This window comes from Oenanthe melanoleuca, chromosome 5 (genome assembly GCF_029582105.1).
Source record: "Oenanthe melanoleuca isolate GR-GAL-2019-014 chromosome 5, OMel1.0, whole genome shotgun sequence".
Lineage (NCBI taxonomy): Eukaryota > Metazoa > Chordata > Aves > Passeriformes > Muscicapidae > Oenanthe > Oenanthe melanoleuca.
Window position 1 is genome coordinate 9,048,484 of NC_079339.1, and position 17,170 is coordinate 9,065,653.

The window sequence follows — 17,170 nt, forward strand, 5'->3', positions numbered from 1 at the left end:
GCTCTGGGTGGTGGGGCATTCCTTGTCCCTGCCCTGATATCCCTGGATTTGTGCAAATCCCACTGTCCTGGAGCAGAGGAAGGTCCTTGATTTCTGGTGGGCAGCCACATCTCCCCTCCAGCCCTGACGCACCTCTCACGTCACCGGGCTTATCTCGCCCTCCTCAAGGTGACTTCGGGGAAGCAGAGGAATCCTGGAATGGTTTGAGTTGGAAAGACCCTAAAGCTCATCCAGTTCCACCCTCTTGCCATGGGCAGGGACACCTTCCACTATCCCAGGTTGCTCCAAGCCCCATCCAACCTGGCCTGGAACACTTCCAGGGATGGGGCAGCCGCAGCTTCTCTGGGCACCTTGTGCCAGGGCCTGAGCACCCTCAGAAAATTGGGAAGCGCAGCATCCTACTGTCTATAGAGGGCTTCTCATCCTTCCTGGAATGTTCCTGGGCTCCTCTTGCACCACGGAGGAGCTCTTGGAGTTCAGAGGTGTGAGGGAAACCTGCTGGGCTTGGACTTTTCTTGGACAGGCTGAGTCACAAAACTTGGGATGAAGATGAGTTTTCTGATGGCCTTTGGGATGGGTGTTTGCCAAAGGCATCCTGTGATTTATAGCCCAGGATTTTTTTTGCTTAAGAGGGAGGTAACAAAGCATGGGGAGGATTCCCACCCTCCTGAAGTGCTGATCCCTGGCAGGGGATTTTGGGGATGTTATGGGATCATGGTGAGGGCTTGAAGAGATGTGTTTGTGGTGAAGTGGTGGGAGCAGGCTATGGCAGAGATCCTTGGGCATGAGTGAGGGACACAGGGATGGCCATCAGTGAGCTCCCATAACTCTGAGATCAAGAGGGTGGAGCTACCACATCCCAGGAACTTCGGGACAGGATGTGGCTGTCACAGTGGAGGGACAGAAGCCACCCCTGTGCCCCCCTGGGATCTGCAACTCCATGCTGGAGGTGCTGGCACAGCTGGAGATCCCAGAGGTTCTGCCTACTCCATCCTCTCCTCACCTGGAAGCAGTACTGTGTGTCCCTGCTCCAGATGGATCCCTTGTCACATGGAAGAACAACCTCACCCTGTCCCCCACATCCTTGGCTCTGCCACAGAGAGATCCCAAAAACAAACAGTTACCTGGGATTCTCCCCCCACTCCAGCCAGGGTTTCTAAAGCAGAGATCCTTGTATCCACACACGCCCTGTCCTCTTGGCAGAATTCCTAGCTGGATTTATTTCTGCCGATTTGCCTGTCTTGGTATGAAGGGGATTTGCAGAGGGAGAGCTGCAATTGGCCGGGGTGGGCTGGAGCCCCCCGGGCCGGCCCTTGCGGATCAGCAGGTGACCTTTCCCGGGAGCCTGGGGGATCCAGGGGGTCAGGGGCTTCTCCTGGGCTTTCACGTGGGGCCTTTCAGGATGGGCTTTCACTGACTTCCTTATCGGAGCGGGGGGAGTTGGATCTTCTCTTCCACTTTCTTGGCAGTGCCTTTGGCTGGCTCCGGCCATGGCGGCCTCCGGACTCCCACTTGGGAGAGACAGATAAAGGAAGGATTTTCTGTCAACAAAACCCTGCCCAGCTTCCCTGGAACAGGGCAGGGAAGGGAGGAGGAGCCCTCCAGAGAAAGGACAGGGAAATCCACTGCCTGCAATGGAGCAGAGGAGAGGGAGGGAGGTCCGGAGCTGATCCAGAGTTGTGGTAGAGAAATTCCAGTGTGTTCTGCAAAAGGTCCAAAGGGAATCATAAAGCATCCTGAGCTGGAAGGGATCCCAAAGGATCTGGTCCCCACCCTGGCTTGTCCCACGTGCCCTCTCTCCTGGGATGAGGCTTTGCACTGGGATACAGTGGGCATGGACAGCTGGCAATCCCCAGGGCTCTGCTGATCTAGTGAGTCATCCCTGCCCATGGCAGGGGGTTGGAGTGAGACATCTTTAAGGTCCCTTCCAACCCATTCCTTGCTTCCATGACTCTCAGATCAGTTCCTTGACTGCCCAAGGGTCTGGTAGTGTTTCCAAGTCCCTTTCCTGTCCTTCTCCCGGCTCATGCTTCTACCTCCTCTCTCCTCCAGGCCACGACATTAATGGAGCTCTGGAACCATCCAATATCGACACCAGCATCCTGGAAGAGTACATCAGCAAGGAAGACTCTCCAGAGATGTAAGTGCTTCCCTTGCACCGCAGCAGGAACAGAGTTCTTTGTGATTTTCCATGGAGAGATCACAGAATCCTGGAAAGGTTTGGGTGGGAAGGAGCCTTAAAGCTCATCCAGTTCCACCTCTGCCATGGGCAGGACACCTTCCACTATCCCAGATTGCTCCAAGCCCTCTCCAGCTTGTCCTGGAACACTTTCAGGAATGGGGCAGCCACAGCTTCTCTGGAAACCTGTTGAGCAGTTTCCAGCCCTGAAATCTGAGGAATCATTTCGGAATTATTTCTGCCCCTCCAGAGTCTTCCTGGATTGCTCCTTGCTCCCTTATCATTCCCAGCCCTTTCTCCTGTCTCTTCCTGGCTTCTTACCTTCAAGTTTCCCCCCTTTTTTTTTTTTTTTTTTTGTCTCTCTTTATCTCCCCAAGGGCATAATGAACACTTTTCTTTAATCTGAGCTCTGGGGACTCAGATTCAATCCCCAGGACTACATGAGTGTGGAGAAGGGAAGGATCTCCCTTCTTTGGAAGGGAGTAGACCTGGAGAGCACCAAGGGAGTCTGGGAGCAGGGTTGGGAGTGGGATCTTTGGCATAGTCTGTAAAGCTGGAGCACGGCTGGCTACACATTCCTTGAGGTTGCTGTCCTGGGCAGTTCAAAACTTCCTGGGTGGATTTTGGGCTCTCGTGACCTGTTGCCCTGACGTTGTCCCGTTTTCTCCCTCAGCTGCTTCCCTGAGATCCCGGCTGCCGCCGGCTACGCGCACGCCCAGCCCTGCAGCTCGGCCGGCATCCCCGCGCCCCCCGCCAGCTCCGTCAGCAGCGTGAGCAATCCCCCTGCCCTGCACCTCCCTGCTGCCAGCAGCCAGCTCCCCGTGCGCCATGCTCCCCTCCTGGCCAGCCCCTGCGGAGCCGCCTACGGAGCTCACCTCAACTGCAACAACAACAACGGCATGGTGCTGCCCAAGGGCTTCCTGGGCGGCCACTGCCTGAGCAGCGTGGGGCCTCCCATCAAATCAGAGCCCAAGGCCCCCTATGCACCTGGGTAAGTGGGAATGGGGCGGTGGGATAAGGGTGGGTGCTGGGATGGAGGCTGCTGCAGGCACCTGGAGGGTCTCACGGAGCAGTAGGAGGTGGCAGCATCATTCTGTGGTAAGTTCCTGGTTTTGGACTGAAGTGGAGCCCCTGAAGCTTCCCAAAAGGTTTTTTGGGAACATCCCCCATCTCATCCCATCATAGAGTACTGGATACCTCTGCTGGATTATACAGGTGGGAGAATATTGGAATGTTTTTTAAGGAGGAAGAGACACGGAATAAACTGGAACGAGACAAAATTCAGTCTCTGGGATGGAATTCAGTCTCCAGGATGTTGCCGTGACTATCCCAGAGGATAGTTCACTACACTGGGCAGGGAGACGTTCTTCTCATGGCCTGTTGTTGTAGATGCTCTGCTCCAGAGGAGGAAATGATGGATCTGAGCTGGATGTGTCCTTTTCAACAAGCTCTGAGGAAAAGGAAAGGCAGGATTTAGGATTGCAGGTGGACCCAACTGGAGAGTTATTCCCAAGAGAAGAAAAGATATGGTTCCTGCTGTCTGGGATGGAAGGAGGAGAATAGAAACATCCCAAGGTGCTGTGCTGTGCTCCAGCCTGGATCTTTAGGTGGTGGTTGCCCTGGACAGCCTTCTCCCATGGATTATGGATGCAAGGACAGTGAGGCCAGGATGGCTCCAGGACTGGCTCTTCTCCCTCTGCCTTGTGCCCTCTAGTGTTGCCAGCAAGCACAACGTGGGGATTCCCAAAATTGGGAACATTCAGCCAATGACTTTCAACATTTGGATGAACTTGGAAAGACATCCCAGAAAGCTAAAAGAAAAAATCTGCCTTTCTTTTATTTCCAGACTGGGGGCTTTTCCCTTGCAGTGATCCCAGATGGATACCTGGAGCTTAGAGGGAATAAAAAGCTTGAAGTGATGCCTTATGTCCTCTTCTTCTGGATGCATCTGGGATTCTGCAGGATGTCATGAGTAAGGATCACACCTTGCATTCAGAGGTTGAGACCTTGTTTGGATGTAGCTGAGCTTTGCTGAGCTTTGATGGCAGCATCCCAGAATGACTCTTCCCCCTTGTACTAGGCTTTTACCCATGGAGAATCATGGAATATCCTGGAAAGGACAGACAAGGATAATGGAGTCCACTTCCTGGCCCAAGCACATCATGTGCTTGGGGGCAATGTTGTGGATACCAACAAACCCTTCCGTTGGACTGGCACATCCAGTGCTACTTCCCTGTGGGAATTCTGCAGTGTCCACCTTTTCCAGCCTCCTGGATTCCTTGAATTGTGCTTTTCCCTTTTGTGAGTGGCCAAAACTTGGCTTGCTGCTGCATAAATCCTGATAAATCTGTAGGAAATACAGTATGAACTTAGATACTGCATGGCAAGGAGCCTGGAAGTAAGGCTGGGAATAGATGCTCCAGCCAGGCATAGGAAGGGAATGATGGAAAAGTGCTCCAAGGGAAGGTGGAGGATGAAGGAAGTATAGCGAGAGGTTTTTTGGGGTCACCCTGCCTCATCCCTCTCCAGGCTCTGCTCCTTGCAACTTCCCATGGAGAATCCAATTAATGGGCCTTGGGCTTCTCTGGTTCAGGAAGATCCTGTATCCTGGTTCCCAGCTGGAATTGTGGGTGCTGTCAGGAGCAGAGTTGGAGCAGTGTGTCCTGTGCTTTTCCTCCCCAATTCATTTGCTTTTTGGCTGGCTTTCATCCAAGAAGCACTGGGATTTGTCTGGGTTTGTTTCACATCCATAAAGCTGATGGTGTGGGATAGGTGAATGGAAAAGAATTCCCGTAGAAAATGGGGATGTGCCGTCGTCTCTCTGCCTATCCCTGCTGTGCCACCACACAGGACCCTGTCCTGCCATCCCTAGCAATAGATGTGCTGGAAAAAGCAGCTGGGAGCTCCCACTTGGTGTTTTGGATTGTGTCTCACAGTCAAATCCTGCTCCTGGTGATGTTGAAATATATCCAGTGGGATACAGCAGGAGCTGTGGTGCTGCTCAGATAAAATCCATCCCATGGGCTTCCCAGGTCCCACAGAGCCTCCCATTTCATAGTAATGGAATTGTTTGGATGGGAAGGGACCATAAAACCCATCCAGTGCCTGCCATGGGTAGGGACACCTTCCACTATCTCAAGTTGCTCCAAGCCTTTTCCAGCCTGGCCTGGAACAGCTTCTCAGGATGGGGAGAGAGTTCTGTGCATTCTGCTTGATTACTGACATTTCCATGGGAAGCACACTTTTCCCTGGGAAGCAGATAAATTTTTTTGGCTTCTTTTCCCTGGAATTCTCACTGTCAGCTCAACAAACTTCCCTATTCCCAAGCTCCAGTGGAAACAGTGACAGTGATGACAATCTCAGCTGGACACACTCTGGGTGTCCAGAATCTGTTGGGTGCACCTGGGATCCCCCTGCCAGATCCTGGATGGTGCTTGCATCCACTTGGATCTCTTGGTTGTGCTGGACACCGGGTTTAAATGGCTTTCCTTTCTCTTTTCCCATTGCTCCACAGCACTTTGCCGGACTCTCCCCCGGATTCCGGATCGGAAGCCTACTCCCCTCAGCAGGTGAATGGTAAGTGCTTCAGAAAGGGAGAAGGGGGGAAAAAAAAATCCTAATCCAAGCCCCAAATCCAGCATCCACCCCCTCTTTATTCCGTGGAAGTGGTTGGCTCTGCAGTCTTTATCAGCCGGGAGAAAACAGGCGGCTGCACTACGTGGGGAGATTATCAGTTAGTAAATATCCCTCGGCTTTCGCCCATTGTTCCGCTCCCGGCTTTGGGAAGGGGGAGAGGGACCGGCACAGGAGGCGAGCTGGGAATCCACGGCCACTGAATCCGTGGTGGGAGTCAGGGGGAGCGGGGAGATCGTGTTGGGGTGGGATGTGGAGCCCGACATCCCCCTGGTCCTGCCCTCTGCCTCGGGAACTCGGAGCGGGAGCGCGCCCCTGACATGGAACCTGCCTCTGGGAAGCAGCCATGAACCCGCCATTCTCCAGTAAGTTCCTTCCCAGCCCTTTCCCTCCCCTCCAGCTGATCCTGAGGATCTTCCGCTCCCACTGGAATGGCACAGGGAGCTGAGACCCCCCTCCAGGACCCGGCTTCCCCCAGGAAAGCCACCCAGGGTTGTTTGGTCCCTCTGGTGACCTTCACTGTTGTCCCATGGAAAAACTCCTTGGGAAGGAAGAAGGGAAGGTTGTGTGGGTCTCCCTTCCCCCTCGGCAGGAGCACCCTCTTCCCCAGGCTCCAGCCCAGTCCCCAACGGGAGCAGCGCCTGCTCCTTTTTTTTTTTTTTTTTGATGGAAGAGGTCAAGAGTTCTGTTTATCTTGCTAAAAAAAATCCCTGGAATTCCTCCTGGCCCTTCCTTAAATATAACAAAGAGGCCGGGTTGCTCACCATGGGGAGAACGGCTTTGGAGTGCTCAGAGCTCAGCTGGGAAGGAGAGGAGGCTCAGGAGGGCACCCACAAAGCTGGGATTGCATTCCTGGACGTGATTTTTCCTGGATTTGGGAATGCCTTGGGGCAAGCACATCGCTTGCCTATCTCTCCTTGGCTGGGCTGTCCCTGAGGCAGCTCCCAAAGAAAGGCAGGCCTGGGGTTGGGCACTGAGAGGTCCCAACAGGAAGCGTAAAACCTTGGAAGGGAGCAGGATGATGGGTGGAAGCAGCCCTGCCCTGGCTGCCTTCAGCAGGAGGACCCAGCACAAACACATTCCAGTTTTCCAGACCTTCTGACGGGAGGAGTTTTCCCATTCCTGGTCAAGCGCTTTGGCCTCGTTACTCAGCCCCTGCCTGGGTGTTCTGAGGCCAAAGTCCATCCAGCTCAGCCTGGAAAGATCCAACAGATCCTTCCCTGCCTCACTCTCCGTGCTCCCAGAGGCTGTGCCTGCCTTGGTTGCCAGTCTCTGGATGAGTTTTCCAGCCAGTTTTCCACATTGGAGCATGAAGAAGCTTTGTCTTGCATTTAAACCAAAGTCACTGTCTCTTCCTCCCCTGCGGTTTCCTCATATCCCGAGTCAGTCCCTCATTCCTGCTGGGATTGCAGCATCCTGTGGGGACACCTGAAGGCACAGGTTGATGCAAATATCAGGGAAAGGCTGGAAAAGCAGATGAGCTTTGTCCTGGTGAAGAAAAAGGAGGCTGGAGAGGGACTTTGGTCAAGGGCATGGAATGCCAGGACAGGGAGGGATGGCTTCTCACTACCAGAGGGACATTGGGAAGGAATTCTTCTCTGTGGGGGCAGTGAGGCCCTGGGATTGATTTCCTGGAGAAGCTTTGTCTGCCCCATCCCTGGAAGTGTTCAAGGCCAGGCTGGGCAGGGCTTGGAGTAACCGGGTCCAGTGGAAGGCGTCCCTGCCCATGGAAGGGAGTGGATCTGGAATGTTGAGGTGATGAGGAGCAGGGCAGGAAGGGACATGGATTTGCATGTCCCTCCACACCCCAGACATTTCTGTTGGTGCTGGTGTAGTCAAATCCACCCTAATTATGGAATGGCTTTGGTATCCCTTTCCAAATAGAGGAGGAAAAGGTGGAATCGCATTTGAATGTCTCTTTTTATTTATTTAAATTCAGGGATCAAAGTCTCCTCCTGGTTTCATTAAAATGTTTAAAGTGCCCCCCTCAGAAATTCTCCCTAGAAGTGCTGGGGGTATGCAGGTAATTTTATTGACTCTTCTCCCATGGAATTGGTAGAATCTTGGAATGGTTTGGGTGGAAAAGGACCTTAAGACTCCCTGCCGCGGTCAGGGACACTTTCCCTAGCCCAGGTTATTTTCCAAGCCTCATTCAACCTGAGAATCCAAGATAACTGGGTCAGTGCTGGACCTGGGATCAGGACACTCCTAACTTTGGCTGTTTCTCCCTTTCCAGATCCTCACCTCCTCCGGACCATGACTCCCGAAAATATGTGTCACATGACTCCCCCTTCCCGCCTGGAGCACCCTCCTCCTCCTCCGCCGCCTCCTCCTCCACCCCCTCACCTCCAGGGTCCCCCCCCACCGCCCCCACCACCCCCTCACCCCCTCCAGCCACAGCACAATTCCCACTTTCCCGGCCTGCAGCGGGAAATGTTCCTGAAGGCCGAGCCCCTGATGCCTCCGTACGGCGTCGGGCCGGGAATGGCGCCCGCCGAGCTGCACCATGCCCAGCAATCCCAGATGCTGCACCAGCTCCTCCAGCAGCACGGAGCAGAGTAAGGCTGGGAAGGGCAGGGCTGAGGGAGTGGGAATGGCACCTGAAGTGAGGGGTTCAGTGGTGGGAACAAACGAGGGGAAATCTGTGGAAGGTTCCCTGCGCATGGAACTGGATGAGCTTTAGGGTCTCTTCCAACCCAAACCATTGTGGGATTCTGTGGAATTAAAGCTGTGGCTCAGTACACGAGTGACCCAGACTCAGCAGTGTGGGAATGTTGTGTTTGCCGTGTGAGATCCCGCTTGTCACGGGCTGTGGGATTGTCACCTCCCAACTCTCCGTTCCCTGCGGCATCCACAGCCTCCCGGTGCATCCCGCCAAGAAGAGGAAACACTCCGAGTCTCCCCCCAACACCCTCAATGCCCAGATGCTCAACGGGCTGATCAAGCAGGAGCCAGGGATGGGATCCGTGCCGCTCAATCCCGACCGTGTCCAGACGCCTCCCTGGCACCAGCCGGCTGCGCTCTCCCCAGGTACCCCCATTCCCTGAATTCCAGCCCCACTCCCACCAGGGCTGTGAGATGAGAGAGGATGGTTGCCAGATATTGCCAACCTGTGGGATTCACCCCTGGCCTAGATCTGATAAATGCTGGTAAAATCTGATAAATTCTGATAAATACTTTGGCTCCGATAAATTCCTGCTCCATCCTCCTTCTCCCAGCTTGAGGGAAGGCAGCTGGGAATAGTGCAGCCCTTCATGGAAACACCTCCATGCTGAGGCCAGAGCCTTGGAACTGGGAAACTGGGAAGGTGCTGATCTTTTCCCATCCAGCAACCTGTTGCTCTCTGGGGTTTTGGGGCTGCACCCCTTGGCTGGGAGAAGTGTCTGGAGAAACAGCTCCAACAGCTGCCCTGGAAGTCAGGAGGGAAGCTTCAGGCAGTGCCTGTCACTTCCTTGGGCTCCCACCCCTCTGGTTACTCAGCCCAGTGAGTAAATTTGGGATTTAATCCATTTTAATGTTCTCTGCAGGCCTGATTCAGGATAACGACAGCCTGAACGGCTCCTACCTGGATCCCAACTTCCAGTCCATCAAGTGGCAGCCACACCAGCAGAACAAGTGGGCAACTCTGTACGATGCCAACTACAAGGAGCTGTGAGTAATTCCTTCACTGCTGGAAAAAGTGGGATTCACATTCCTTGTGCAAGTGGCAAGCTGCTGGGGTTGGGAGGATCCCACTCGAGTTATGGGATAAGGATCTCCCTGGGCTGGGCATTGTGGTGGAGGCAATGCTCCCCACTGCCCCTTTCCTACCAGGAACGTTACTCCTCCACACTTTTTATGGATAATTAAGGGATAGCAGAAGGCATTTCAGCAGCTTTGGTGACAATTCCGCAGCCACTCGGACCTTGCTCAACATGGCAAATCCAGCCTTGTCCTGAAGAAAGTTGGGACCAGCAGTACCTTTTCCCCCTCCCTATGTTTACAAGAATCCTGGATTTTAAATTAAGAATTGGGAATTCCTAGGGTGGGTGGGTGGAGGTCATCCACAGCCACTTCAGGACAACTTGAGCAGCATGGAAAGGAGCTGGAGGAAGAGGAGGAATGGGAGTGGTTGAGGGGGCAGAAGAGGAAGGAAGGAAGGAGAGAGAGAGGAAAGGGATTTAGGAGATCTAGGAAGTGGTGGACAGGCCAGAGAGGAAGGCTGGGATGACCAAGACAGGGAAGAGAGAAGTGGGAAGGTGGGCTGGGAGTCGAGGCAGCAGAAGGTGGAGACAGCAGACTGGGAAGGAGGAGTGCTCAGGAGGAAACCACACTGGATCCTCCCTGCATTCCTGGGAGGTGACAAAGAGCTGGCAAGCAGTGGGATGGCTCCCAGGAACCTCCCAGGGACCCTCTGTTCCCTCTCAAATCCCTCCCTCCTCTTTCCCAGCTGGAGTCCTGTGGGGGACACAGAGCAGGGAATGCTCCAGTGGATAACCCAGGAGTATGATCATACTTTGCCTGGGAATGGGAGCCAAGGGTTCCAAGGGTGAGGACAGTCCCAGCTTTCCCACACCAATCTGCTCATCCAGCCTTTATCCCATCTTTCATGGTGGTTTCTCTGGTTGCCTCTTTTGCACTCTATGGCTGTTTTCCCACGCCACAGCAGGAGAAGGATAATTTGGGAAGACAATTCCTTCTGGTATACCAAGCCATTTCCATAAAAGAATATCAGCAGCTCCAAAGCCATCCTGCACCTTTCCCTGCTTTCCACCACCATTGCTCCCTCTGGATGGTGGGATGGGGAAAGCTGAGCATCTCCCAAGGATCCTGCCCCCAAATCCCTCTTCCACGTGCAGGAATTCTGCTGCCACCACCTCTGACCTCTGTCTGGACATGTCACCTCTTATCCTTTGGTTTTCCAGCCTCCCTTTTCATTCTCGCTGCTTCCTGCTCTGGGAAAATGATTTTCCATCCCAAACACATCACAGCTTGTACCAGGCCATTTCCAGGCATTTCTATCCCACTTCCAGAGATTTTCCTTGCACCCTGGTGTCCCCAGGTGGATTGGCAGAGACAAACTGCATGATGTTGTCTGCTGGACACAGAGGAGTTGCTGGAGAACACCTGCAAAACCAGCCCTGCTCTTTGGATCTTTGGACCACTTCCCTAATTCCTGCTTTCAGGATTTGGGGTAAAAGCCAGAGCAAACCCACTCCTGGGGCATTGAGGTCATCATCCTGTTGTGTAAGGAATAAATTCCATTGAGGTGACTCCATGGAGATTTGAGGAAGCCACGTGGGCTTTGTTGTGGTGCTGGATTTGAGTGGAATTAAGGGTTAAAGGTTGATTAATTAATTTTTAGCTCCACATTACCTCAGGGGACTCTTCCTTGCTTCTGTGCAAGCTGGACCTCCATCTCTTTTTAAATGGAATATCCCTTCATTCTCCTGGTGCAACACTTTCCTGGGATAATCTATGAGAAACACAAAGAAAATTTCCATCTTTCCTTGCTCCTATGATGGCGTTTTTTAGGTTGGTTAATTTAAATTTGGCAGGTTTTCTGCTTTTGGGTGTCCACAGCAAACAAGCAGCATTCATATCCAGATCTGTAATTATTCCCAGTCTGGTTTCTGCTGGAAGCTGTCCCCAGTCTCGATGTGCTGTTTGAGTTCCCTGTGATCCAGGTGCCCAAAACCTTTTCACAGCCTCAGGAATGTGAATCATCTGAATTATCTGATTTTTCCTACTCTTGATCCTAAGAAAAGAGTCCAGAAAGGAGGTGCAGGAGGGAGAGCATGGGAAGCTGTCCAGGTTCTTACCAGATTCTTGGGAGTGATTACAGGGCAAAAAATACAATTAATGCTATTCCATGTTTTCCTCCCTTGCACACAAAAAATTAGGTTCCATAAGGGGATGGGATAGGGATTAGTTTCCTGTGTCTCAGGTTTTGCCAAGGAATCTGTGTTGTTGAAGGAGACAGAAATCCCTGGATTAATTTTATGGATAACATACAATGTTTTTGGCCTTTTGCTCTGATTTTGTGGTTTTAGACTCAGTGAACTTTTCCAGGGATGAGCTGGTTTCCAGCAGCGGAGCCAAAGAGGCCTGGAACCGGGCAATTCCCTAATTTACTCCTGGGAGAAGGAGCCATTCATCTCCCTGACAGCAGGTTCTGATAAATTCCAGCTCCCTCCTCCTTCTCCCAGCTTGAGGGAAGGCAGCTGGGAATAGTGCAGCCCTTCATGGAAACACCTCCATGCTGAGGCCAGAGCTGTGGAACTGGGAACTGGGAAACTGGGAAGGTGCTGTTCTTTTCCCATCCAGCAACCTGGTGCTCTCTGGGGGCTAATCCTGGGTTTTGGGGTTGCACCCATTGGCTGGGAGGAGTGTCCAGAGAAACAGCTCCAAACTTGGCTGTGCTGCACATCCTGGATCTCACCAAGGGAGTGCAGAGCAGTGGGATGTGGTCCAGACCTGCTGGATGTGTTTTGGGATATGTGATACTGGGTGCTGGATCGTGGATGTGTCCTGGGAAGCTGAGTATGGACAAACAGGTGGGATTGTGTGGGAGAGGTGACAGTGTCCTGCTGCTCAGCTGGAGTTTGGAAGCAAAAGAAATCAGGGAATGCATGGAATCAGGGAATGTCTTTGGATTAGGGGTCTCCCAGTATTATGTCTTAGGAGTGGTTTAGATATGGGGAAACCTGGAAGGAAGGAATGGGGGAACATGAGCATCCCTCTGCCATCCTGCTAATGGCCAAATTCCCAATGCAATGCAGAGTTTGTAACCCCTCACCCTCACTGGGATGGGGAAAAACCTCCTCTGATCCTGCCCTTCTGTCCTGCCTTAATCCACCCCTGTCAGTGGGGATGTTTGGGATCAAATAATCCATTTGACCTTAGACCTTTTATTCCTGACACTGCCCTTTGGCCCCTGCACTCTCCCTGAAAAGCCAGCATGGAAAACAGCTTCTTCCCTCTCAATCCCAGTGCAGAGATAGCCATTGGGAAAATGGAAAAATCAGTGATAAGGAACCTCTGAAAGGGGTGGAAGACCTGGAATTTTCAGAAGGCAGAGGAGGGGGTGCCCATCTGTCTCCCCTCTGTCAGCACACATTTAGCAGCCATCAGTTTTCCCATTTGGGAAGCATCCATAGCCTGGAAGTTTAGATAGACCCTCCCTGTCCTTGGCTTTGCCAGTTAAAAAAACAGTGGGAAGAGTGGTGAACACTCAGGAGCCATAAAAACAACTGAGAATGGCTTTGCTTGGATCCCCTTGGGATGAGGGTGCTTGGATCAGCTTCACTGCGTGTCCCAGTCCGGAATATCCAGATGGAGAATCCAGGGCTGAGGCTGGGAGGAGGCTGAGGAATTCCTCTCGTGCCTCTGGGCTAAGGTAGTGCTCTGCTCCCACCACCTGATTTGTGTCTGGAGCAGGGCACAGCACTCCCAACTCCCTGGGGCGTGAGGAGCGAGCAGTTCCTCGTGGCCATCCCAGAATTACTCATGGCAACCTGGAATCACCCCCAGCTCTCACCCACATTAACTCCTCAGGTGGTTGCAGGGGGAGAATGGTTTTATTCCAGAAAAAAAAAGGAGGGATACCAGTGAACAATCCCTATCTCCTGCTTCCCAGAGTCTCCTGAGTTCTGCCACATTCCTTACTGTCAGTCTGTCCACCTCCCATCCCAGTCTTTCTGGAGGTGGAAGTCAGAAGTGGTTTGGTTCTGGGGGAGAAGTGCTCCGTAATTTTTAAGCCCAAGATCCAAGGCTGGGCTGAGCTCCCCTTTTACCTCATGCCTTGTTCCTTAATTAAAAGCAATGGGATTTGGGTGTTCTGTGGGATGAGCTCCTTTCCCCCCTTCCGAGGGCCCACCAGCCCAGGGCTGGGCTTTATGGACGGTGAGCAAAACGGACTCGCTGCAAAGGCCACATATTTCCCTGATTCCCATGGAAACCAGCCCATTAAGGAGATGTAGATTAAACCTTTCCAGCTGGTGTGTGTTCATGGAGCAGCCAGGACCCCTCCTCCTGCTCCTCCAGACCTGTCCTTTGGGAGCTTTTCCACAGCAGCTGGAGCAGGTGGTTGTGATTCCAGCAGGAACTGGGGATACAGGGGTACAGCCTGGGAATGCCACGAGGTGTGGGTCAGTCTGAGCTGCTTTCTCCCAGTGAGCCATGTTAAAGGGATGCTCCAGGCTTTGGACAGACTTTGGAACTTGGGAACTCCACATTCATTCCCAGTTGAATGGGAAGAGCCGTAGAATGGTGTGGGTCGGAAGGGACCTTACAGATGATCCATCAGCAGGGACACCTTCCACCAGCCCAGCCTGCTCCAAAGCCCTCCAGCCTGGAGCATGGAACACTTCCAGGGATGGGGTATCCACAGTTTCTGTGGGGAATTCCTGTTCTCACCTGCTCCCTCTTCCCAGCCCGATGCTCACATACCGCGTGGATGCCGACAAGGGCTTCAACTTCTCGGTGGGAGACGACGCCTTCGTGTGCCAGAAGAAGAACCACTTCCAGGTCACCGTCTACATTGGGATGCTCGGCGATCCCAAGTACGTGAAGACCCCCGAGGGCCTGAAACCCTTGGAGTGCTTCTACCTGAAGCTGCACGGAGTGAAGGTGAGCGGGAGCTGAGGGACCGTGGTGAACCCAGCTGGGAAAAGAGGGGTTGGGAGGTGGCTGGGAGCAGGTGACACCACCTCTTCATGTTGTAGAGGGATGTGTGGAATCACAGAATCATGGAAGTGGTTAAGGTGGAAAAGCCCTCTAGGATCATGGAGTCCAGCCCTTCTTCCCAGCACTGCCAAGGCCACCACTAATCCATGTCCCGAAGAGCCATATCCACACAGCTTTTAAATCCCTCCCCCTGGGCAGCCTGTTTCAATGTCTGACCACCCTTTCCATGAAGGAATTTTCCCTTATATCCAATCTAAACATCCCTTGAGCCCATTGAAATACAAGTCCTAAGCTGGGCTCCGTCTGGCTATCTTCAGGATTGCTTCCTTTGACTCCAGAGGGATAAAGGCACTTCAGGAAGATCCTTCCACCCTCAGCTTTTTTGACACTTGGACAATGCCCACACTCAGGCTGGGTGTTCAGAGTTGGATGTACCCAGGCATGGAAGAGTGGGCAGAGAGCTGGGAAGGAGGAGGTGGGGTGGGGAAGGTCTCTGTGCTCTGTGCCACATTCCCAAATCCTTCTCTCCAGCTGGAGGCCTTGAACCAGTCCATCAACATCGAGCAGTCGCAGTCAGACCGCAGCAAACGGCCCTTCAACCCCGTCACGTGAGTGTGTCCACGTGGGAATGAGCATCCTGTGAGTCCAGGGAATGAGCAACAGCAGGAGAAGGTGGGGAGGTGGTGGAGTTGGAGGTCTTCCACTCCACTGTGTGGGTGTTACACTCTCCAGTTTTCTCCGTTTTCCTCTCCCTGCATTCCCAGTTCACAGACCAGCCATGGTGGGGCAGGCCAGATGATGGCCATTCCCAAAAAAGCCCTCCCCTCCAGGTTGTGGCTCCAGCCTCTCCATACCTGGTTCCTCACAGCAGCCTCAGTGCATGAAGAGTGTGTTGCAGGTCCCAAGATTGGACCAGTGTCCAGCTGGGAATGAGGGAAGAGTGTTGTTGGGTTCGAGGCCTCCAGATGCTGGAAAACTGTGTACTTCCCACCTTAGGAAGGAAGAGATAGGAGAGGAGTGGGAAAAGATAGGCACCATTCCCAGACAGCCACCATCCTCACTCATTCTTTTGTTTTCCTTTCCTTCCAGGGTGAACCTGCCCCCGGAGCAGGTCACCAAGGTCACCGTGGGGCGGCTGCACTTCAGCGAGACCACGGCCAACAACATGAGGAAAAAAGGCAAACCCAACCCAGACCAGAGGTGAGGGAGGACACAGGAGCCTCCTCCAGAACATCCTGAGAATCCTGTGGATCTGCCTGTCCCAGAGTGGCTGGAATGGGCTGTGGGAATAGGGCCTGAATTGTGGACACCAGAACGGTTTTCCTGCTCTGGGAGGAGCTGGGGACACCCAGCTTGAGAGGGGGTGCTGCGAGCCTGCTCTGGTGCCCAGTGCTCCAGAGGGGATGGAAATCTGGCTCTTCCCAGCACAGAATGTGTCCCTGAGCTGTGTCCCTCCACAGGTACTTCATGCTGGTGGTGGCCCTGCAGGCACATGCCCAGAACCAGAACTACACGCTGGCAGCTCACATCTCCGAGCGGATCATCGTCCGGGTAAATCCCTGTCCTCTCCCTCTGTCCCCACTCTGCTTTGCTGCACCATCCTGGGCTGTTTCCCACATTCAGGAAATGTGTGGATGTGGCGACCTGGGGGTCGTGGTTTAGTGGTGAATGTGGTGGTGGTGTTGGGTTGGCTTTGATTTCTTAGGGGTTTTTTCCAAACTTGATTTCCCACCTTTCCCGCCTCCTCTAGACTCTCCCTGCCTTGTTGCAGCTTTCCCTGTCCACAATTGGCTTCAAACTTTCCATACCTGGTTTAAGAACCTGTTACAGGATAAGGAAGGAATCCCATTCTCCAAATGAGATCAGTGTCCAGTAGATTTGTTGGGAACGAGGGAAGGGTGTTGTTGGAACTCTGCAGCAGGAACAAGAACATGCAGGAAAACTGGGCACTTTCCCAGAACATCACCTTTTCATGTACTAAGGCAGAGGAGTGGGAAAAGCAAGGCAGCATTCCCAGGCTCTCCCAGGGTTTTGCTGGAGCACTCAGCTCCAAAACATAAAAGCAAGTAGTAAAACCCAAACTGGGACCTCAAACAAGAAGTCCATGATGGATTAGGCAGCCTCCAGGATGCCCAGTGCAGAATTTCAGGGGATTGCCGGCAGCCTGGAATTCCCTGAATTTGGGACCCAGGAGTATCATCCATGTCACGTAGTCTCCTGCTGCTGAGTGTCTGGAACACTGATAGCTGGGATAACAGCTGAAGGAAGAGGCTGTTCCTTTAGGGAGAGGGAGACGAGCATTCCCCTCCCGCCTGCCTTCCAGTGAGCCCCTGCTTTCCCGTTCCTCCGCAGGCTTCCAACCCGGGGCAGTTTGAGAGCGACAGCGACGTGCTGTGGCAGCGGGCGCAGCTGCCGGACACCGTGTTCCACCACGGCCGCGTGGGGATCAACACGGACCGGCCGGACGAGGCCCTGGTGGTGCACGGCAACGTCAAGGTCATGGGCTCCCTGATGCACCCTTCGGATGCCCGAGTGAAGGACGACATCCAGGAGGTGAGGGCCTGGGAAACACGGCGGGCTTGGGGTCACCAGCAGCCTGAGGAACCCCAGTGGTTTTTGTGAGTCCCTTCCAGCTCAGGGTATTCCGTGATCCTATGGCTGTAGAGCATCCTAGTGCCTTAGGATTCTTTC

General features: G+C 53.4%; 1 protein-coding gene across 5 annotated transcripts in view; it reads left to right on the forward strand.

Moving 5' to 3' along the window:
- The window catches only part of MYRF (myelin regulatory factor), a 43,703-nt gene that overhangs the window by 15,256 nt on the left and 11,277 nt on the right, over positions 1-17,170 (forward strand). For all 5 annotated transcript variants that reach the window (XM_056492431.1, XM_056492427.1, XM_056492428.1 and 2 more), the window contains exons 2-12: positions 2,053-2,140; positions 2,853-3,170; positions 5,694-5,755; positions 8,049-8,370; positions 8,670-8,842; positions 9,340-9,463; positions 14,227-14,422; positions 15,011-15,087; positions 15,569-15,679; positions 15,940-16,030; positions 16,832-17,032. In XM_056492431.1, the coding sequence (XP_056348406.1) occupies positions 2,053-2,140; positions 2,853-3,170; positions 5,694-5,755; positions 8,049-8,370; positions 8,670-8,842; positions 9,340-9,463; positions 14,227-14,422; positions 15,011-15,087; positions 15,569-15,679; positions 15,940-16,030; positions 16,832-17,032 (1,763 nt within the window). The remainder of the gene's footprint in view (positions 1-2,052; positions 2,141-2,852; positions 3,171-5,693; positions 5,756-8,048; positions 8,371-8,669; positions 8,843-9,339; positions 9,464-14,226; positions 14,423-15,010; positions 15,088-15,568; positions 15,680-15,939; positions 16,031-16,831; positions 17,033-17,170) is intronic.